The following is a 22921-nucleotide window of genomic DNA, read 5'->3' as shown; positions in this document are numbered from 1 at the left end:
GCTCAAATCCTACGCCAGCTCAGGAGGTGGTGTACGCACGTTTTGAGTGCGGGAATGCGCAGAAAAACAATTCCTAACACCACAAAACGCACTGACAAACTAAAAGATATGATATATGATATATTATGAGCCACTGTAAAAAACAACAACAACATAGTAATTATAAACTTCAGTGTTTATTTTTTGTGCAACATGGACTTCAATGTTTAATTTGTGTGATTTTACCAAAGCATTTGATTTGTAGGCATATGTATTCCTTCAGTTGCGAGCCTGTGCGCTTTACCTGACGTTTCAAGCCTTGTTTATACTTTCGCCTGGCTAGTCCGCAGCGCGAGTCTCCGCACAGACTGCGCGCGCACCTCCCCAAACGGACGAGGCGTTTTTCGACGCGCTCGCCGTTGTACTATTCTTTGAAACGATGGTTAGGCCAGGGTTAGGCCCGGCAGGTGTGCACGGACTGGGTTCAGTAATGAAAGGCTTTCAATGACCAAAAAAATCATTCAGACTGACAAAATAACAAAAATGACATTCTTCTTCTTTTAAATAATAATAATAATAATACAAATAATAATAACGACATTCTTCTTCTAAATAACAATAAACGTCATTAATAATAAAAATCTAGAAATCAATTTTGTTTCTTTCCACTTCCCTGGTTTCGCTTTCTCTTTCTCAAAGAAGTTTCTCTTCTTTGCCGTCTTTCGTGTGTCCATGGCGTAAAATGAGGGCGTGGGGGGAGCGGAGACTTGAATATATAGGGGCGTGTTATTCTAATGACGATCGATTTCAGCCGCGGCATTTATCAAGGGCAGGTATTGCGTACACCTGGATTTCAAAGGTACGCACAGCTTCATAAATCAGGCGATGAGAGGAGTGTAAGCATAATCTTACGCCAATGTATACGCCCGTTTCTACGCAAGAATGATAAATGAGGGCCAATGTCCATTAAAGCATATTGCATACTCCTACGCATGTAAGCAAATGTCCTAGGCAATGTAGACATGACACTTATACATTCCCTGAGAAAACTGGGACTATTACTTTAACCACTCAACCCAAAGTTAGCGTAAAATTACCCAGGGGTGCAGGATTTCAAGTGCAAAACTGAAGCAAAATATTCTGTTAAACTAAGTTCTTAGCAGTAAACATACCCAGGATGCTATAACAAAACTATGTAGCCCATTAGTATCCAAATTACCGACTGTTGATAGTAAACAATTATATTAAGCCCAAACCATCTTCACATTTTTAACCTCAACATAAACAAGTTACTTATGTAATGATACAATACTGGAACTCTTTTGTTTTTGACAACACAAGAACTCTTTTGTTTTGTTGTCTTTCTTTTTACTGGAACTCTTTTCCTCTGAGGAGGGCAGCGATCCGCCTACACCCAACCTCAGGCAGATGTGCTCAATAACCAATCCAATCACCAAACATGTCAGGAGCTCTGCGGACCCTCCGGGGTTGACGCTGAGGGGTGGAGTTCAAAACAGGGCGAGCAGCTTGTCCCCTGGCCTCATGCTGGGTCTCAGCCTCAATTAGTGAAGGCTCAGCGGGGTGGCAAGGGAGCTGGCTGCTGCTCGGTGAAGCTGCCGATGATGGTGGTAAAGAGAAAAGACACGGAAGGGAACCCACCACAGGGTCCTCTGTCTCTGGTGATTCGCCCCAAAGGTCAAGGGGGCTAGTATTGATTCCTGAAGAGCTGGGGTCTGACAACGGGGGTGGTGCCTCCACTGGTGCCCACGTTTCAGGCTCCTGAAAGACCCAGCCATTGTCTAGTGTTGTCCTGGAATGGAAAGCTTTAAGTTTGTCGTGATGAACGACTTTCATCTTTGTCCTCGGGCCCCTTTTAATCCGATAGACCAAATCGTCCAGTACACCAATGACGAAGTATGGGCCCTCGTAGGAACTTTCGCACTTTATTCTGTACTCTCTTTGTGCCTTTGACCAAGAGCCATACTGCATCACCGACTTTGTGTTGGACTCTGCAAACGTTTTTATCGTACTGTCATTTAGCACGCAGATTTTCCCAGTGCCTCTCGGGTTAATTGGTGAGATAGCTCGAGCCGTTTCCTGAGCTGTACAACATAAGATGGAGGGGTAGTAGTGTTGTCTGGGTCAGGTGGCAGCCCAGCAACAAGATCCACTGGCTCTGTAATTTCCCGTCCGAACAACATCATATTAGGCGTCAGGCTCGTGGAGCTGTTTTTGGTAGCGCGGTAAGCCATGACTGTATATGGTGTCATAATGTCCCAGTCCCAATGACATCGTTCTGCAGTGGTGGCTATGATTTTCTGCAGGGTGGCATTGAAACACTCTACTTGGCCATCTAACTGTGGGCGAAACGGTGTGGTCCGTGTCTTGTCAATTCCCAGCAGCTCACACATTTCCTGGAACACAGCTGACTCGAAATTGGTACCTTGGTCGCTATGTAGGCACTGTGGAGCTCCGTACCTACACACCCACTCGGAAACAATCTTTTCAGCCACTGTCGTTGCTTGTTCGTTGGTAACAGGATAGGCTTCCACCCATTTGCTAAAGTAGTCCTGTACTACTATTATGTAGCGGTTGTGCCTTTCAGTTTCATTTAATGGTCCCATTAAATCAACTGCGATCCGTTCAAAGGGGGCACCAACTCGCACTGTGCCCATGGCGGCTTGAGGCAAGGTGCAAGTACAGCTGGTGCAAGTACGGCACCACAGGGTGACGTCATCTCTCATATTGTACCAGCAGTACCGGGCCTTGAGACGTGCGAGGGTCCTTTCTCCTCCAAAATGGCCACGACTGGGCCATCATGCAATTGTTCTGTCACTGAGATGCGGTACTCTTGAGGCAGCAGGATCTGTAGATAGAACACCCTTCCATCCGTACAGTAAAACTTTCTTAACAAAACTCCGTCTTTCTGGTAGAGCCTTTTCCACTGCGACCAGTAGGCTTTGGTGGCAGGGCTGTAGGGTGCTATGTCAACCCAGGATGGCCTGCCCATCCCTTTGTCCATCCACTTCCTCACTGGTGCTATATCTGGGTCAGCTTCTTGGGCACTGATTAACTCCTCCCTAGTCCAACCACCGAACAGGTTGGTTTGGGCTGGCTCACTGACCCTGTAGACACCTGGACGGAACGAAGAGCCAGCTTGATTGTCACCGACAGCTTCCACTACCCCCACTGGAAGATACTTAGGCTTGACTGCAGGGCTGCCTCCATAGCTACCTTCGGGCACCACTACCCCCACTGGAGGTTGCTCTGCAGGAGTTTCCCCAGCATCCTCTGCAGCTGGACTCTTTGCCATGTTGCACTGAATCCCTTTGTGCTGAAGCTGGTTATGAAGGCTAGGCTCTGGCACTGTGCATGGGCAGGACATCCCGCAGGGTCTTCTGGAGAGCGTGTCTGCATTTTGGTGGTGTCTCCCTGGACGATGGATCACCTGGAAGTCGTACTCTGCCAGTTTTTCCAGCCAGCGAGCGAGTTGGCCCTCAGGCTCCCTCATCCGAGTCAACCAGCGCAGGCTGCTGTGGTCAGTCCGTATGATGAATGATCTCCCTAGCAGGTACTGCCGGAAATGAGAGGTGAATTCGACAGCTGCCAGAAGTTCTCGTCTGGTGGTGCAATTGTTTTGCTCAGTGGCTGACAATCTCATGCTCCCCTAAGCGAGTACTCTCTCCTCACCTTCTTGCACTTGGGAGAGGACTGCTCCATCTCCCCAGTCACTGGCATCCGTGTCGAGGAGCAACTGGCCACTGTCGAGGGGATAGCCCAGCACGGGTGCTGACATCAGATGGCTTTTCACCTCTTTAAATGAATACTGGCATTCGTCCGTCCAGTTAAAACGTGCATAATTTTTGGTCAGTTCATGGAGGGGCTTGGCAACGGAGGCGAAATCTTTAACGAAGCGTCGGTAATACGATGCCAGGCAGATAAACTGACGCACTTCAGATACGTTTTGGGGTGCGGGCCACCCAGCCACTTTTTGGATCTTTTGGGGGTCGGTGGCGACACCTTTGGTGGAGACAATGTGCCCCAAGTAAGCCACTCAGAACAGGACACACTTTGACGGTTTAAGTTTCAGGTTGGCTGCACGTAGTCTGCCGAACACTTGACTCAGCCGCTCCAACATTTCAGGTCCGTCCCGCCCCAGGACAATGATGTCATCGAGGTAGACCAAACAGGTCTCCCACTGCAGCCCCACCAGGACACGATCCATGAGCCTCTGGCCGGTGCGTTGCACAGTCCGAAAGGCATCACGTTCCATTCAAACAGGCCCTTTATGGGTGCAGAAAGCAGCGGCTTTTCGGGCTCTCTGCGTCATCTCCACCTGCCAGTACCCTGATGCTAAATCAAGCATGCTGAAGTACCTGGCAGTGGACAGTGTGTCTAAGGTGTCCTGGATGCGGGGCAGTGGATAAGCATCCTTTATGGTTCTCTCGTTTAGGGGCCTGTAGTCGACACATAACCGCAAGGTCTTGTCCTTCTTTCTGACCATAATGATTGGTGCAGCCCAGCTGCTGTTGCTGGGTTGGGCCACACCAGTGTCCAGGCTCTGCTGCACCTGCTGGTCTGCTGCAGTTTGTTTGTCTCTAGCCATCCTGCGTGGTTGCCGTTTCACAGGCGGACCCGGGGTGGTGAGGATATCATGCTGCACGAGTCCCGTACGGCCAAGGTCAGTGGGCCCCGAGGAAAAGACGTCACTGTAAGACCGTAGCAGGCGGGCCAACCTCTCCTGGTCGCCCTTGGACAGACTACCACAGCTCTCGTTATACAGGACCTGCAGGTGGCTAGGTAAAGAAGCACAGACAGAGTTAGTAGGTTCAAGGGCCGGTGGGGCCAAGGGCAGCTGGGGCTCCACCTTCCCCAACACTGTGGCTGGCTGTAGAATCCCCACCACAGCACCTCTCTTCAAAGTGACAGGTAAGGCACCAGGGTTAAAGACTCTGATGGGCACATTGGTTGACCGCTGCGCCTGTATGACGATGTGAGCCACAAGAACATGGTGCTTTTCTATGAATCCCTTGGTTGGGCTCAGCATCAGGTCTCCCTCAGTAGCATGGCGCAGGTGGGCGGTGCCAGGCACTACATACTCACACCCAGACTCCAACACTGTTGTACGGGCCACTCTGACAATGTGCACCCGGGACTGATGGCTTGGGTTAAGGCGAGGTACCTTTTCACCGAAGAGGGTTATCTCACGGCGACCATAGTCCAACTGGGCACTTGTCTGATGGAGGAAAGGGTGCCCCAGAATAACCTCTGTGTTCTGTGTTGTGTCAGCAATAATAAAGTTCACATTGGTAGCTCTGCTCCCAACTTGTACTGGTAGGTTGACTTCCCCCAGCACTGCCAAACCACTGGGGCCGATACCCTGCAGGACCTGTGCGATAGATGGCTCTATTGGGGTTCTGGACTCTGTGGGAATGGAGTTAAAGACATGGAGGGGCATTCCTCTGAGCACCAGAGTCAAGCAGAGCACACATTTCCAGTTCATATATCAATATTTTAACAAACATGTCATCTTCCTGACTCGCAGTACAGGTGACCAATTTACCTGTGTCGGGTGCTGTGTTCTTACTGACTGTCCAGCCTTGCTGTCTGGGTAGACAGGGGGAAGGGCAGTTCCTTTGGATATGCCCTAGAACGGAGCAGTTGTGGCATTGAACATCCCCCATAGGCATTTTGACATTTGTGTCTCTCTTCTGGCGCCACTGCTGATTAAATCTTGGAGCCCTCTCTGGCGAGTCGATGGACCAAACAGCTACCCCCACGGGCTCCACGCAAGCTGGCCTGCTGTTATTCTCACGTACTGTGGTGGCCCTGGCTCTCTGATTTACGAGACCTCGTTGGCCAGGCTGCATGAACTTTGTGACCGTTCTGGCGGCCCTCTTGGTAGTCCCGTAGCTGTGTGCGATGTCATACGCTCTGGATAGGGTGCGCGGCTGCTTCTCCAGTAGTTTTTGCACCACTTCAGGGTCGGCCAGGGTGTTGGTGAAGACCTCCACACTGATGGCGTCCTGCTCCAGCTCTGTACAGTCAGCATACACATAGGTGTAAGGCTTCGTTTTGCCCCCTAACCCTCTGTCTCAGTTCAATGCCGATGGCTGCCGCATGGTCAGAGCGCGGCCCGTAGGCGGTCTCTATTTCAGTCACAATCTGCCGGTAGCTCCAGCGGTCAGATCTGGGTTTTTTATGGACGATAGCTCCAGCCACGCCAGTCAGGCTGAGTCTCAGTTGAACCGCCATTGTCATTTCTGACCAATGGTTTGCCCTTGAACAGCTTTCAAACCGGTGAATAAAGTCTTTCCAGGAGCCCGTTCCATCAAAATGGCCTGGCTTTAATATTGGAATTCTCTCTTTATGCCCATAATACTCATCATCACTAGTGTCCATTATTTCAACATCTGGCTCTTTGTGTGATATATGTGGCGCCGACTTGGTCCTTTCCACAGCTGACTGACCATATTGGTATCAATCACGGTGTGAGGCATAGTCATCATCATAGCTTATTACTCCACTACGTTCCACGGGCCGGGGCATGCAGGGTGGAAAAGGTGTCGAAGTCAACTGGCTGAGCAATGCGTGGGCCGGGGAAAATGGGTTTTGTGCCGTAAAGTTCATGGAAGTGAACGGGTTAGCTAGCTGGTTAGCACTGCGAAGGGCAAATGTTGGAGTGGGGCTATTTTTCAAACTGTACGGTAGAGCTGCAGCTGATCTGGATGTCATACGTTTTGAACAGTCACATGTTTGCTGATAAAAGTATGTGGACTCACCATCTGTTTTATTCTGAGGTTCCACGGGCATTAGGAACGGGTTAGTCAACTGTGATGACGGTGGTGTGGGGGGCGAAGCTAGGTTGAATGACGGCATCCGGCCGTAAATAATTGCGCCGTCCGCGGCTAACGTTCGTTCTGTGCCAGCCGCGAAAGGGTTGGTGCTGTCCGCGTATCGGCCGTCCCCGTGATTAACTGGGTCCATATTAATTTAACTTAATATGTTAAGTTTGTCACCCCCCCTTTTTTCGCATAGACAAAAAAATCACTATACAAACTTAAATGGTTGTAATTCAAGAATGCTTTGGAATATAGACATATGGTTGGTCTTGTTTTTAAGAAGACATTTGCCAGATTATTGTAGAAGTGAAATAAATTATGAAAGTGAAACAGAAAAAAAGTTATATAAGTTTGAGTTTATAAAAATATATAATGTACAAATATAATTATTTATATTTTATATAAAATATATATATATTACAAAATATATTTTACTCTAAAACTGCTAGAAAATTAAAGCTAAAAATCTAAACAAGTTCTGTTCCAAATTTTAGGTTTAGCTTTCAGTAAGATTTTATTTGGGCGCAGTACCAAACTTTTTCACTAGATGGACAGCCAGCTTCCTTACTGACCATATAAGGGCGCCTCCATTTTCATATATGTTTTGAGTGATCTGAACCATGTATTTCCATAATTTCATACAATTTATGAAGTATACATCCTATTCAGAAATAGTATGGGTGTTTTGGCAGTATTTGATTTGATTTCATAAAAACATAATAAACATAAAAAGAGCACATATGTGCGTTATAGCTCGCTGGCACATCACAAATTGAGAATCCATAATATTTTTCTTTATATTCTAAACATTTTCAGACATTTTTTTCTCATAAAATTTAATTGGTGTTATCTTTTGAACTCTTGGCATGAAAACAAACTGAGGTTTCTACCAATCTTTCATGATTTTTCATGTTTATTTCTATTTCAAAATAAAGGCCTAAACACGCCTAATGAATATGAAATATTCTTGTTGCAAATTGATAAATTACTGCTCCTCTGTAATTTATTTAAAAAAACAGCCACCAAATATGGAAACTAGAGATTGTAAGCTTTCAAATGATATATAGTTTGTCAATATTACTTTAGGTTTTTACTAAGATATTAGTGTTCTAAATATATATGGGCAAACGTCCCACCTGTGGGACGGTGACTATCCGTTAAAAACGGGTTGGTGCTTACATCTGGGGTTTCTATCTCAACAGACCTCGTAGTCCCAGCGCTAGCATTAGCTCGAGCCCCGAGCGCTGTCATTCCGCATCCGACGAACTTTTTTTTTTTTTCTTGCTTGTTAGATGCCGGACGAAGCCCCCAGTGTTACCTTTACAGCATCCACGCTCCGAACCGTAGTTGGGAGCGAGCTGGTCTCAACATAATAACTTGGCTCGTGGCAGGTAACTTGCATATAGTGGTCCGGGCTAACAGAGCCGAAGCACAAAACAGTGAAGCGTCGGTTGGTTGCAGCAATGAACTCGGGCTTTATTACTCACAGTGTTACACATTTACGGGCATAAAAGGCACTTTGCTTGCTAGCATTCAACTGGAAAATAGACTGCGTCACTAACTACATTCGCACTGTAAACTCAGACCGATTCACCCGCTATGCTTTGTTTACACTAAGGAAACCCAAAAGGCTCACTTCGTCACACATACGCGTTTCTTTTTGTCAACAAGCAGCCAGAGGGAGGCAGAGATTGCAACACATGTATAAAATCACACCAATTGATTGGCTGACTGTGTTAGTGTCACCATCTGAGATTTCACCTCATTGTTGCCTCAAAAGGATGTGTCTGTGCCATCATACTTCTATGATGGAAGTCATAGCAGTAGCGAAGGAGTATTGCAGAGTTATGCAACATCTCATTTCCTAGTCAGGGAATCAGGGTAACATACTTAACCAAGACGTTATCACCCTGAGAAGATAACCTCTGAAAAGAAGCAACACTTATAGCTGAGTAAGCTCAAATGCCAAGAGGCGAAGATAAGCACGAGAAATTGCATCCTTCACCAAATGCATCATCCTTTGTTTCAAAGTGGCAACACACTTGTTACAGCCACCAAAACAAACAAACAACTGATGAGATTTACGCCACTGCGTAATAGCTCATTCTCCAGTGACTCAGAGGGCGGAGGAGAAAATGACTGTAAATTAAGTGGAAGAAGCTTAGGTATGTAACCTGGCTTTGGTCGCAGCAAAACCTTCACAAGAGCAAAATCTTTTCCGAATGAATTCTCAGAGAAGGCCTGGACAACAGCACAACCACACTGCGTTTCAGATCTCCGTCCACACTACACGACCGAATATGCATGTCACATAACCATTCATGCACACTGGGCATGCGAGATTGCGCGTACAAGTGTAAAAAGGAAATTGGTTGTTCACTCTGCAGTTGGTTGCTATTCACAGACCAGCCGGTACAACAATGAGTATGATGGTGAGGAAAAGCAAGGATTCCTTTGTGTGGACAGATGAGAGGTGGAATTGTTTTCTCAGAGTAACTAACGACTACACTGTCATCGAGGCTGGTCTGTTATTGTCTTCTGGTAGTGTAATGGTCATATGGTAGGGGCTTAACGAATCAGATAAGGATATGTAATGATCTAGAAGACCCAATCAGGGAGCGAATGTGGGCAGCCACGCCTTCATTTTCAAAAGTCTCCATTTTTGTCCGTCTACACTGAAATGCAACCCCAGAGTTTCCAAACTAAAACGGTGTCTGCATCATTTCCATTTTCGAGAGGCTCCGGACCCAGGCGTAACCGTAAAACGTTATGCGTTTTAAAACAAAAACACGCAAGTGAAAACGTAGCCTAAGGCTACTCAAACAATAACATGGAGACAGAACTGCAAGTTTTGCTGACTTTGTGGTCCTTTTTTAGCAGCCATTGGCTATGTTTACATGCACAACTTTTGTTTCAATCAGACTGAATTCCTTCCGATTGATGAATCCAAACGTAGTGTTTACATGAACGCTTAACATGTGATTGGGTTGATGTGCACGTTTAAATGTCACAAGCTTCAAATCGGAATAGATTTTTTGACTTGCGCATACTGTACAAATATAAAGAGTTTCCTGCTGTTTCCTGCTATTTTCCTACATTGGTTATTTTTTTTTTTTTTTAAACAGCAGACTTAATATTTATCCATTTCTGGTCATAATTTGGAGACAATGAGCATATGAACCGTTGTGCTGAGCTGCTTATATTTATAACGCTGTAAAAATGCCCCTTCCCGGTCGTCTGTGGATGAGAATCTGAAACAAGGACTGGTGGGACGTTGTCCTGCACCGCTTCACAGACGTAGAGTGAAAGGAGAATTTTAGAATGACCGGACATTTATATGACACTTAAGGGGCCATTCACATATCGCGTCTAAAAACACGTGGAAGGCGCTGTTTCCAAAGGAAGCACTCCTTTCCAAAGTGCTTGCGCTCCCTTGGCGTCTGTCGTGCGCCTAGATTTGAAATAACGAACTTGAGCATGCAAAAGACATAGGGCCCTATCTTGCACCCAGCGCAATTGACTTTGTACACCGACGCATGTATCATTCCTATTTTGCACCCGCGCAAAGCGCGTTTTTTCCTCCACAGAAGCACGTCGCTAAACTAGGGAATGAACTTGCGCTCCCTGGGCGGTTCAGTGCAAAAAAGGAGGCGTGTTCCAGCGCAAACGTTCCTTCATGCTATTTTGCAGGTTTAGAAAACAGTTGCGCCACTAACCAGGAAAAAATGGTTTAAAGTCAGTGGCGCGTTGCGCATGTTATTCATATGCTATTTTAAGGGCGCATGCTTGGCCATAATCAATGTAGCGTGTGCACAACGCGCATACACTTTGATTCTCTCATCTACACAGAAGCAGCAGTTTTCATTTTTGCAAATCATACATTATTACGATAGATAGATAGATAGATAGATAGATAGATAATTTATTATAAAAGCATACATCTAGCTTACACATTTACCCAAATTATCATACGCCTTTTTAACCGAAGTTAATTTGGGTGGGTTTCTCCATCCCCAACGTCCCTGACGAGAGCGTTGCTCTCCTTGGCTGTGAACCGCTCCTCGCGTGCGTCTGGCAAACCCGCCGTTATAATAGGAATCCGCTTTAGAACAAGCGCGCCTGCTCTTAAAGGGAATGTGAGATGACGCTCTGATTGGTTTATTTCACGTTACGCCCAAACCACACCTATGAATAATGAAGCTCTTCAGACCAACCCATTTTAGATTTGCGCCTGGCGCAAGAGTCATTTATCCCGCCGGGAAAATAGCAACAGCGCCAAGACCCACCCACAAAGTTACTTGCGCTTTGCGCGTTGACACTTGCGTTTCAGATCGTTAAAATAGGGCCCATAATATGTGAACGGCCCCTTATTCAACAGCTCATTCCGTGTGTCATACATAATTACGCTATTTCAACATCATTGCACAATGCACATGCGCAGTCCTTTCAGTTTCGGTTTTCAATCTGATTAAGTGTTTACATGTTCTCTCGATCAGATTAGAAAAGGAATAAACCACCCCTTTCAATCAGATCGAAATTTCATTCGGCTCGAGCTCAATTGGATTGATTAAGGTGTTTACATGAATGCTTTTCAGTCAGATTGAGCCGATTGAATCCGATTACTGACAGATTATTTGGTTGCATGTAAACGTAGCCCTTGTGCAGTTAAAATCTGCATTTTATAATACTGCAGCTGCCTACATGCGCAAGAGGCAAGCTATTATTAGAGAAATCGGCAACAATTGGCAACTGTTTATACTTGTAAGTGGATGCCCAGTGTGCATGAATGGTCCTGTGACATGCGTTTTTGGTCAGTTGGGTGGACGGAGATCTTTTCTGTAACACGAGGAAACACCAGTATGGATGAGGATCGTTTTCATTTTAAAATACTGTGTTAAACCGAAAACGCACTAGTTTGGACGTAGCCCAAGACTATAGATAAGTTCCAAGAGGGAATACAAGTATGGAAAGGCTTCTTCCATGTCATCCCATGCATGAAACAGGAGACAAGTGAATGCTTCCCTAAAGAAACACCATCAACTGGTGCATGCTCATCAACAATCTACACTACATATATCTGAAGTGAGCTGGAGCCACAACTGCAGAAAAAATGGCTCCTGAAGGAATACCAGCACTGTAGCACTCTCTGCACCACAATGCAAATAGTCACCTAGCGTAGAACCTCCTAGTAGAGGGGATTCTTACATTTAATCTAGTCTTTGTGATCTCTAACAAATGACCAAAATAAATCAGTCAGCCCTGTACAAAGGCTAAAACTAAATTTTTCATATTTTTGGTTGGGAATACCACACACTGCCCCTAGTCTATGACAGTAAGGGTTAACCTGGACTTCCTTCATAAGCAACCGACTGACAAAGGCGTCTGTCATAATCATGACAACAAACTCTGTCTAAAGGAACTCTATTTGGCAAGATTTACTACCGCTATGCACCAGCGCAAACAAGCCTCTTTTAGCATTAAAAGACTACTGTCAGGATTTACTGAAGACAAAGTAAGAAATTAGTGCTGAAAAGGTGTGGAAAGGGTTATTTCTGCGGCTGATCTTATTACATATGCATTTCTAGGAGTTTCCCTTTCAGATACAGTATTTATGTGAGGAGAGTATTTAAATGAATCACACAAATTGATTCACTAAGGTTATTTACTTCACCATTTATTTACCTTCCAAAAAAAGCATTTCTTAAACCAGACGTCTACCATCTTCAGATACATGGTCTTAAGAGGGTGCGAATGCTCAATCCAGTGAAGCTGACCACAGTTCTTCTTGTGGGAGTCCAGACCCCTTCGCTGCTTCTCTGCTGCTAAGAGCTGAAGCGGGATTGGCTCACAGGCAATCCCACCCGGGAAACTTATCGATGAGAGCATTCATTGCGTCGCTTTAAAGCCCTAACTGAGCAACAGGAGAATCCAGCAGAAAAGACATCTTTCTCATGTATCTGTGAGGTTCAACCACAAATGTCTCTCAGACACCACCAACCCTGCCATATAATGACCAGTGACATGAGCCACAAGCTTAGTTAATCAGAGCAACAAGTCATTTGCTTGTCTGAGCTCCTTGACTGCCTCAGGAGTCAAGCAAGCCCCATCATCCTTATCCTTCATGACATCAAATTGGTACATCTGCAATACTGCTATAGTATGCAGTGCCACATCGAGAGGAATGTGCCACACTAGTATGAACTAGTGTGACAAATTAATTTAGTCAATTAACAAATCCGTTACATTTATATAGCGTTTTTCTAGGTACTCAAAGCACTTTACATATGGAAGGTGTAATCTTCTCAACCACCACCAATGTGCAGCATCCACCTGATGATGCGACTGCAGCCATATTACGCCAGAACGCCCACAACACAACAGCTTATTGGTGGAGAATAATGAAGCCAATCAGTTTACATGGGGATGATTAGGAAGCCATGAGGAATAGAGGCCAATGGGCAAATTTGGCCAGGATGCCGGGGTTAAATTATTTATTTATTTTTTTTATTTTTTTTACATACATACATACATACATACATACATACATACATCTTCTTCCGCTTATCCGGGGCCGGGTCGTGGGGGCAGCAGTTTAAGCAGAGATGCTCAGATTTCCCTCTCCCCAGACACTTCCTTCAGCTCTTACGGGGGGACACCGAGGCGTTCCCAGGCCAGCCGGGAGACATAATCCCTTCCCGACAAGGCATCCAGGAGGCATTTGGAACAGATGCCCGAGCCACCTCAGATGGCTCCTCTCGATGTGGAGGAGCAGCGGCTCTACTCTGAGCTCCTCCCAAGTGATTGAGCTCCTCACCCTATTTCTAAGGGATCCCCCAGCCACCCTGCAGAGAAAGCTAATTTCAGCCGCCTGTATCCGGGATCTTGTCTTTTCGGTCATGAACCACAGCTCATGACCATAGGTGAGAGTGGGAACATAGATTGACCGGTAAATCGAAAGCTTCGCCTTGCAGCTCAGCTCCTTCTTTAGCACGACAGACTTCACCGATCCGTCTGTCAATCTCCCGTTCCATCCTTCCCTCACTCATGAACAAGACCCCAAGATACTTGAACTCCTCCACTTGAGGCAGAAACTCTCCACCAACCTGAAGTGGACAAGCCACCCTTTTCCGACTGAGAACCATGGCCTCGGATTTGGAGGTGCTGATTCTCATTCCAGCCTTCACACTCAGCTGCAAACCATCCCAGTGCATGCTGAAGGTCCTGGTCTGATGGGGCCAGCACGACAACATCATCCGCAAAAAGCAGAGACGAAATCGTGTGGTCCCTAAACCTTACACCCTCCGGCCCCTGGCTGCGCCTAGAAATTCTGTCCATAAAAAATTATGAACAGAACCGGTGACAAAGGGCAGCCCTGCCAGAGTCCAACATGCACCAGGAACATGTCTGACTTACTGCCGGCAATGCGAACCAGAGCACCCTCCACAGAACGCCGCGAGTTACACAGACGAATGCCTTCTCCATATCCACAAAGCAAATCATCAAAATTCAGCAGCAATCAAAAAATTTTGAAAAAATTATTCATGCATTCATCTTTTCCCGTCTAGACTATTGCAATTCGCTTTATTTTGGGATTAATCGGTCATCTATGGAGCGACTGCAAATGGTCCAAAATGCAGCTGCCAGGCTCCTGACTAGCTCATGTAAGTTTCAGCACATCACTCCAATTTTCATCTCCTTGAAATGGTTGCCGGTCAAATTCAGAGTAGAATTCAAAATCTTAACCCTCGTTTTTAAATCTTTACATAATCTTGCACCCGTCTATCTTGCTGAGTTGGTGCACTCCCACAACTCTTCGCGCCCACTCAGATCGGGACAGTTAGGAATGTTATCCATCCCTAGGTCCAGATTGAAACACCGTGGTGATCGAGCTTTTTCTATTGCTGGTCCAACACTCTGGAACAAGCTCCCTGTAGCCATCCGTACAGCAACATCTTTTTCTGTTTTTAAATCTATGCTTAGGTCCTATCTCTCTGAACAGATGTTGTTAGTCTAAAATACATTATGTAGTTGTCTTTTATCCTTTTGTATTATGTACAGCACTTTGGTCAACCTAGGGTTGTTATTAAATGTGCTTTATAAATAAAGAAAGAAAGAAAGAAAGAAAGAAGCAAATGTGGATTGGTTGAGCAAACTCCCATGAACCCTCCAGCACCCTGGAGAGGGTATAGAGCTGGTCCAGTGTTCCATGACCGGGACGAAAACCGCACTGTTCCTCCTAAATCCGAGGTTCTACTATCAGCCGAATTCTCCTCTCCAGTACCCTGGTATAGACTTTCCCGGGGAGGCTGAGAAGTGTGATCCCCCTGTAATTGGAACACACCCTCCGGTCCCCCTTCTTAAAAAGAGGGACCACCACCCCGGTCTGCCAGCCCAAAGGTCCCCGGCCGCCACGCGATGTTGCAGAGATGTGTCAGCCAAGACCTTGCCACCGAGGAGCTTCTTGACTACCTCTGTGACTTCAGCTTGGGTGATTGACGAGTCCACCTCCGAGCCCTCTGCCTCTGCTTCCTCAATGGAAGATGTGTCAGTGGGATTGAGGAGATCCTCAAAATATTCCTTCCACCAGGCCTGACAACATCTCCAGTTGAGGTCAACAGCTGCCCACCTCCACTGTAAACAGGGTTGGTAGGGCACTGCTTCCCTCTCCTCAAATCTCTTCGAGGCCAACCGGTAGTCCCTCTCCATATGGCCTCACTGACTCCACATGACTCCTCCCAGGCCCGATTTTTTGCCTCCACAACCACCCAGGCTGCAGTCCGCTTGGCCTGCCGGTTTCCGTCAGCTGCCTCAGGTGTCCCACTAGCCAGCCAGGCCTGATAGGACTCCTTCTTCAGCTTGTCGGCATCCCTTACTTCCAGTGTCCACCACCAGGTTCAGGGATTGCCGCCTTGACAGGCACCGGAGACCTTACGGCCACAGCTCCGAGCGGCCACGTCAACAATGGAGGTGGAGAACATGATCCACTCGGACTCAATATCTCCAGACTCCCTCAGGATCCGGTCAAAGCTCCGCCGGAGGTGGAAGTTGAAAATCTCTCTGACAGGGGACTCGGCCAAATATTCCCAACAGACCTTCACAGTACGTTTGGGTCTGCCGAGTCTGTCCAGCTTCCTCCCCAGCCATCGGATCCAACTCACCACCAGGTGGTGATCAGTTGATAGCTCCACCACTCTCTTCACCGAGTGTCAAAGACATACGGCCGGAGGTCGACACTAGGGTGTCCTGGTGCTACGTGCACTGATGGACACCCTTATGCTTGAACATTGTGTTTGTTATGGACAAGCTGTAACTAGCACAGAAGTCCAATAAAAGAACACCGCTCGGGTTCAGATCGGGGGGCCATTCCTCCCAATCACGCCCCTCCAGGTGTCACTGCCCACGTGGGCGTTGAAGTCCCCCAGTAGAACGACGGAGTCCCAGTCGGAGAACTTTCCAACACCCCTCCCAGAGACTCCAAGAAGGCCGGGTACTCTGCACTGCCGTTCGGCCCGTAGGCACACGACAGTGAGAGACCTATCCCCGACACGAAGGTGCAGGGAGGCCCTATCGAACTCCAACACATGGCGGCTGAGCTGGGGGGCTATAAGAAAACCCACACCAACCCGCCGCCTCTCACCATGGGCAACTCCAGAGTGGTAGAGAGTCCACCCTCTCTCAAGGAGTGTGGTTCCAGAGCCCAAGCCGTGCGTGGAGGTGATCTCCACAATCTCTACTCGGTACCTCTCAACCTCACGCACAATCTCAGGCTCCTTCCCCACCAGCGAGGTGACGTTCCACGTCCCTAAAGCTAGATTCCGTGTCCAGAGATCGGGTTGTCGAGGCCCCCACCACTATGACCATAATCAACTATGATCCACTATGCACCGGCCCCTTGCAGTCCCTCCTGCTGGTGGTGAGCCCACAGGAGGGCGGCCCTTCGGGCTGAGCCCGGTTGGGCCCCATGGGGGAGGCCCGGCCACCAGGCGCTCGCATACGAGCCCCAACCCCGGACCTGGCTCCAGGGTAGAGCCCTGGCTGCGCCATGCCGGGTTCGTCACGGTCCTTGTATTTATTTCTAACATAAAGGGTTTATGAACCTCTCTTACTCTGACCTGTCACCTAGGACCTGTTTGCCTTGGGAGACACTACCAAGGGCATATAGCCTCGGACAATATAGGTCCTTGGATCGTTTGGTACTCAAACCCCTCCACCACCATAAGGTGGCAGTTCAAGGAGGTCTAATTTTTTTTTACAACACAAATTAATCATCACTGAGCTTACTTAAGTTGAACCGTGATGCTTCTACTGGAAACAAATTTTGTTGCATTATTTTCCTGTTATCTCTGTAAAGCTGCTTTGAAACAATCTGTATTGCTAAAGGCGCTATATAAATTAAGGTGACTTGACTTGACTTAAACCCCTACTCTTTTTCCAAAGGACATCCTGGGATTTTTAATGACCACAGAGAGTCAGGACCTCGGTTTAACGTCTCATCTGAAGGATGGTGCTCTTTGAGAGTATAATGTCCCCATCACAATACAGGGGAGTTAGGACCCACACAGACCACAGGGTGAGCGCCCCCTGCTGGCCTTACTAACACCTCCTCCAGCAGCAACCTAGTTTTTCCCAGGAGTCTCCCATCCAGGTACTGACCAGACTCAACCCTGCTTAGCTTCAGTGGGCAACCAGTCTTGGGCTACAGGGTGATATGGCTGTTGCCAAACGATGGCTGATTTTTCTCGTTTACTCATAAAGAAGGTGAGTCTCGAACAAAACACTTTTAAAGTCATTGCAATGTGTGCAATTCAAAGAGCTGTTAAGAGCGGCTTGAGCATGACGAACACCCAAGCACTTAACACTCTTTAGGTGTGTCCTTACTCGTGTTACTTCCTGAATAAGAACCATCTGAGGAGCGAACACATGTCCTGTTGGCGCTAGCACCATCAGTCAATGAATTGGTGTGATTCTATTTAGGCTTCAGGCCTTCATTGCACTTGGAGGGTGTTCTCATAGCATCAGCTACTGACGAAGCATCAAAAGCATGCATCCTTAATTTACACTTGCTGTGAACTACAACGCTTACACTCAAGAGACCTCTCAACACTCGACACTGAGGAAAGCAAATAGTGCATGCATACAATTTATATCGATTGCTGTATTTCACAGGTAAACCTCAGTTAAACAGATTGCATTGTGTAGAGAGCTTATTTAGCCTAATACTAAAAATATTTAAACAAAAACTCCAAAAGTTCAGTTGCTTCAGTGTTTTATTTAAAGAGAACACAGCTTACCTCTTCCTAGTCTTTTTCCTTGGTGAAGGTCATCTCTGTGCACTTTAAAAACCAGCAACTCCGACTCAAAGCCTGGAGAACATGAAGACTCCTCCGCAAATCCACACAAAAGGACCTAATTTGAAACATATTCAATTTTGTAACATTTACACATTTTGAAATTTACATTTGGATAATTTAATAACTTCCAGCACAAGAGCAGTATATGTGGGCTAAACTGTGGATCATTTCCCATTATTTTTCCACAAAATGTATGGTAACACTTTATAATAACGTTCAGATGCAAGTCATTTATAAGTGGTTAGTTAATGATGACCTAATCATTTACAAAACATTCATAAATGATTAGCAAGTGATATACTAACATTTTGTGTATGTTTTGTAAATTCTGTTACAAGTCATTTACAAGTGATTAGTAAATGATTAACTAATCATTTATGAAACATGACTATGCATTTCATAAATGTTTAATAAATCGTTACTTTTTTTTGTATGTTTTGCTCACATCAGGTGCACAGTGGTTAAAGACAGCTGTCTATACCCTCACCAGTCAGCACTTACACTGCAGTACACACTACACTACACAATACAGAAGACAGCTGTCTATACCCTCACCAGTCAGCACTTACACTGCAGTACACACTACACACTACACACTACACTACACACTACAGTGTTCAACACCTGTTATAGATGATGTGTAAACGCATGAATAAATAATTTACAACAATTTCTGCATCCCCTAATCTAAAGTGTAAACTATTCATCACTTGTAAATGTGTTACACATCATTCGTAGATAATATTCGTTGATCTTATGCCTTATTGATTCTTGAAGTGGTAATCTATGAATGATGTGTAACACATTTACAAGTGATGAATAGTTTACACTGTAGATTAGGGGATGCAGAAAGTGTTGTAAATTATTTATTCATGCGTTTACACATCATTGTGTTGAACACTGTTACTTACATGTTACAAATGATCTGTACGTGTATTCAAGGCATTTACAACACTTTCTGCACCCTCTAATTGCTACAAACATACATACAAAAAAAAAAAAAAAACAACAACATAATTTATTAAACATTTATGAAACACATATTCATGTTTTGTAAATGATTAGTTAATCATTAATGATTTATGACTGAATGACATAACTAAATATACAAAACATACAATAATTAACATATCACTTATTAATCATTTATGAACGCAGTCATGTTTTGTAAATAATTAGTTAATCATTTACTAATCAATTGTAAATGACTTGTAATGGAATTTACAAAACATACATAAAATGTTAGTATATCACTTGCTAATCATTTATGAATGTTTTGTAAATGATTAGTTCATCATTAACTAACCACTTATAAATGACTTACAACAGAACGTTTTTATAGTGTTACCATATAAGTACACTGTAACAATGACACCTTAAAATAAAGTGAAACTCAAAAGTCTTAAAACATTTGACTCCATATAACAAAGGGAAAAAGGCAGAAGCCTGTTTTGATCAAATCAACCCCTGCAAAATTAAGGTGACTTATAATATAATAAAAATAACATTGGCGGCAAAAATGGCATTTTATGTTTCTCTCTTTAACCTTTGGTATTGCTTTTTGGTGGATGTTAAGAAGATTAGCTTTTTAATACTAGCTCTAAACTTCATTAAACATATTAAAGAAAGTGCATTTTAATGTCAAATAAAATCAGCTTCTCAAGAAAAAAAAAAAAAAAAAAATGTATATACATATTCTCTGAACATGATGAGGACAATCACTCAGGCGTCCAAAGGTTTTGGAAATCGTCTTGGATAAAATCCTACCTGACAGAGGAAAAGAATAACTCCCAATCTCCCAATCTTCATTGTCTCAATTCGAAACAAAATATCTTGAAATGTCCTTCAGGTCCTACTTCATAGATGGCTTTTAAGTTTTCACAGGGGGTTGGAGTGTTAACTGTGTTTGCTGGTCATGGGTATATTTCCTCTTTTGAGTGTGAATGGTGTCAGATTCAAAAAATTATTCATTTCAAAATGTAAACTACCTGCATTTGTTAGTGTATATAAGGTTCATTATATAAGTATTTTACAATTTAGTGCAGTATTAACATGACTGGAGCCAAAGAGGTTTTAATAAGGCTATATCTGTTTACATTATAACATAAAGGGCAGTCACATACTTTTCAGCTAGAAACCTGGTGAAAAATATTCCCACAGAGTGATACTTTTTGATAGTGTTGTAGTAATCATTTACTAATCACTTGTAAATGACTTGTAACGGAATTTACAAAACATACATAAAATGTTAGTATATCACTTGCTAACCATTTATGAATGTTTTGTAAATGATTAGTTCATCATTAATAACCACTTATAAATGACTTACAACTGAACATTATTATAAAGTGTTACCCAAGTTCTTCACTGTAAAAAGTGAACAGTTGGATCAACTTAAAAAAATGACTTCAATTGGTAGTTTAAGTTTTCTCAACTTAAATTATTGTGAAAAACATGATAATTTAAGTTGAGTAAACTTAATTTTTTAGGTGTTACCAATTGAAGTAATTTTTTTAAGTTGATCCAACTATTCACTTTTTACAGTGTTTGTGACATGCAAGATTTATTGTATAAAGATTTAAATTATGCAAAAGAAAGGGTATGAGTCTGCTGTTTTTGTCAATTTTTTCAAAGTTTTAGTTTAAAATGTATGCAATTTTAATATAAGTGCATGGTTGAGTAACTTAATATATAATTATATAGAAGTAATGCATTGCATAATATGTTGTTTAAATTGTGTTTAAACGTAAATACGTCTATTAAAGAGTGTATATGTGTACAAAGAGAATCGCAATGCTGACAAAAACTTTAAATAAAAGGTGCTGATAACTTCTGGATTTGAAATACAGATAGTGAGTATGTGTTTGTGGTACAGCCGCGGATCAGTTACACACACTGCAAACGGAGGATGTGTGAAAGCACTATAGCGCGCGCTGCTCCTGCAAAAGATTCTGGTAAAACAGCATTTACTCTCATTTTTTCATTTTCCTGTTATCACTGTAAAGCTGCTTAGAAACGGTCTGTATTGTATAAAGTGCTATACAAATAAAAGTGACTAAACTTTTGTTTAAATTGCTAACAAGTATCATTGATTATGGTCATCTTTTAAAGAATCTTTATACAGTCTGCATTACCATCTTGATATGAATCTTAGCCCAAACTGTTATTCTCAGCTTCTTTTTTTTTTTTTTTTTCTCCATTGCTAACACGCATCGGTCAAAACTGAAGCCACAGTCAAAACTCTTCTCTCAGTCAGTGAAACAGAAGTCTGTGAGAACTAAACAGTGAATCATTTTTCATTTCATTTATTGACAGCATCTTCTAAAATCCATAAACCCTAAAAATCCCTATATTAGTGCAGCACATTTGTCAAAAGTGTTTGTTAACACAGTACTTTCCAAACTGATAAAAGACATTCAAAACAGAATGACAGCACATTTTGTGCATTTCTGCAGTATAATCTTAAAATATATAGAAAATCATAGCAGTAAAATATTTACAATAAAATGAACAATCATTCCAAACACTTTGCAATTTCAGCTGAAAGCCTACTCAAACTGTCCTGTTTTAGTCTTGTCTTCTTCTACTTACACTTTTTCCCTCCTTGGTACTATTTTTCGAAGAACCATTTTCTCTTAGTACACAAAACCAAACTGATCACACTAGTCTCTTTCAAAACCTCACGCTTATCTCTTGCACTCGATCCTCCTCTGTGTTCAGAAATTGCAAATGATGTCTCACGCACACAAGAGGTGTTAGTGAGGTCAGCAGAGGGTGTTTACACTGTGGTCTGTCTCTTGTGGACCATACACAGCTTCAGAAGCTCAGAGCAGCTATTTGTCTGCTTTGGTGGTCAGCAGAAGGGAAAGGCTGTCTCCAGAGGTTGGCGCACTGGATAGTGGATGCCGTGGCCTTGGCTTACCAGTTCCAAGGCGAGCCGTGCCCCCTCGGGGTTAGGGCTCACTCCACTCAGGGTTTTGGCGTTGGCGTGCAGAGCATTTCTGGCAGACATCTGCATAGCTGCGGGTTGGCCAACACCCAACACATTCACGAGATTCTGCAATCTCAGAGTGGAGCCGGTCTCTTCCCGTATGTTGAGTACGAAGACTGGCTCGGGCTCTCGCTTGCGGCCCCATAAGAGGGGTTACAATCGCCTACTTGCTCTTCAGGTGAGTTCCCCTCTTGGCGAACCCTGATTGATTTCCTCTAGTATCCAGTCAGCCGGACTAGATGTCCATATGATGTGATTCCCCCTCTGTAATCCCATATCTGTATTGTCAACATTGCGATTTCCCTGTTGATAAACCCGTGTCTTTCCCTGGGTGGTTCTGTTCTGCTCTGTGTCTGCGCCGTAGAAGCTCCTCTCTCTACCACAGAGACCTTCCATATGTAGCACTGCCCCACGGGTCAGTCCATATGTGTAATTCCACACGTTACCTCCCTTCAGGCAAGGTGTGGTGTCCGTAGCGTTCCCCTGCTTTGGGATTGGGCACGCTTCCCCAGAGTTTTGGTAATGGCAATGCCAGTCCTATTTATACCCGTATGTTCGGGTAGGTGTGACGAGGCATGCAAATCTCACTGGCCAATGTTCATTGGCTCGTTTTGTTACCACTTGAAGGTGATTGGGCTCCCAGGTGAGACCCCAATACGTCAGTGTCGACGTAACGTCTCCGTTTCCTCCTTCAGGGAATGGGGGTTACATTAGTGACCTAGACGTTTGCATTAATCAGTTCCTGTTTTCCTTTTCCC

At 44.5% G+C, this 22921-nt stretch overlaps 1 protein-coding gene across 1 annotated transcript in view; it reads right to left on the bottom strand.

The window, feature by feature from the left end:
* LOC307155284 (cadherin-1-like) overlaps positions 1 to 22190 on the bottom strand; it is a gene marked incomplete at its 5' end in the record, with an annotated part of 36785 nt that extends 14595 nt beyond the window's left edge. The window contains 2 exons of the mRNA XM_079865845.1: positions 18113 to 18227; positions 22095 to 22190. Coding sequence (XP_079721971.1) covers positions 18113 to 18227; positions 22095 to 22190 — 211 coding nt within the window. The remainder of the gene's footprint in view (positions 1 to 18112; positions 18228 to 22094) is intronic.
* Positions 22191 to 22921: the final 731 nt, after the last annotated feature.

Source organism: Squalius cephalus, assembly GCF_949319135.1.
Source record: "Squalius cephalus genome assembly, chromosome: 3".
Lineage (NCBI taxonomy): Eukaryota > Metazoa > Chordata > Actinopteri > Cypriniformes > Leuciscidae > Squalius > Squalius cephalus.
Note: the sequence above shows the minus strand (reverse complement) of the source record. Positions and strands in the feature narration are given on the sequence as shown.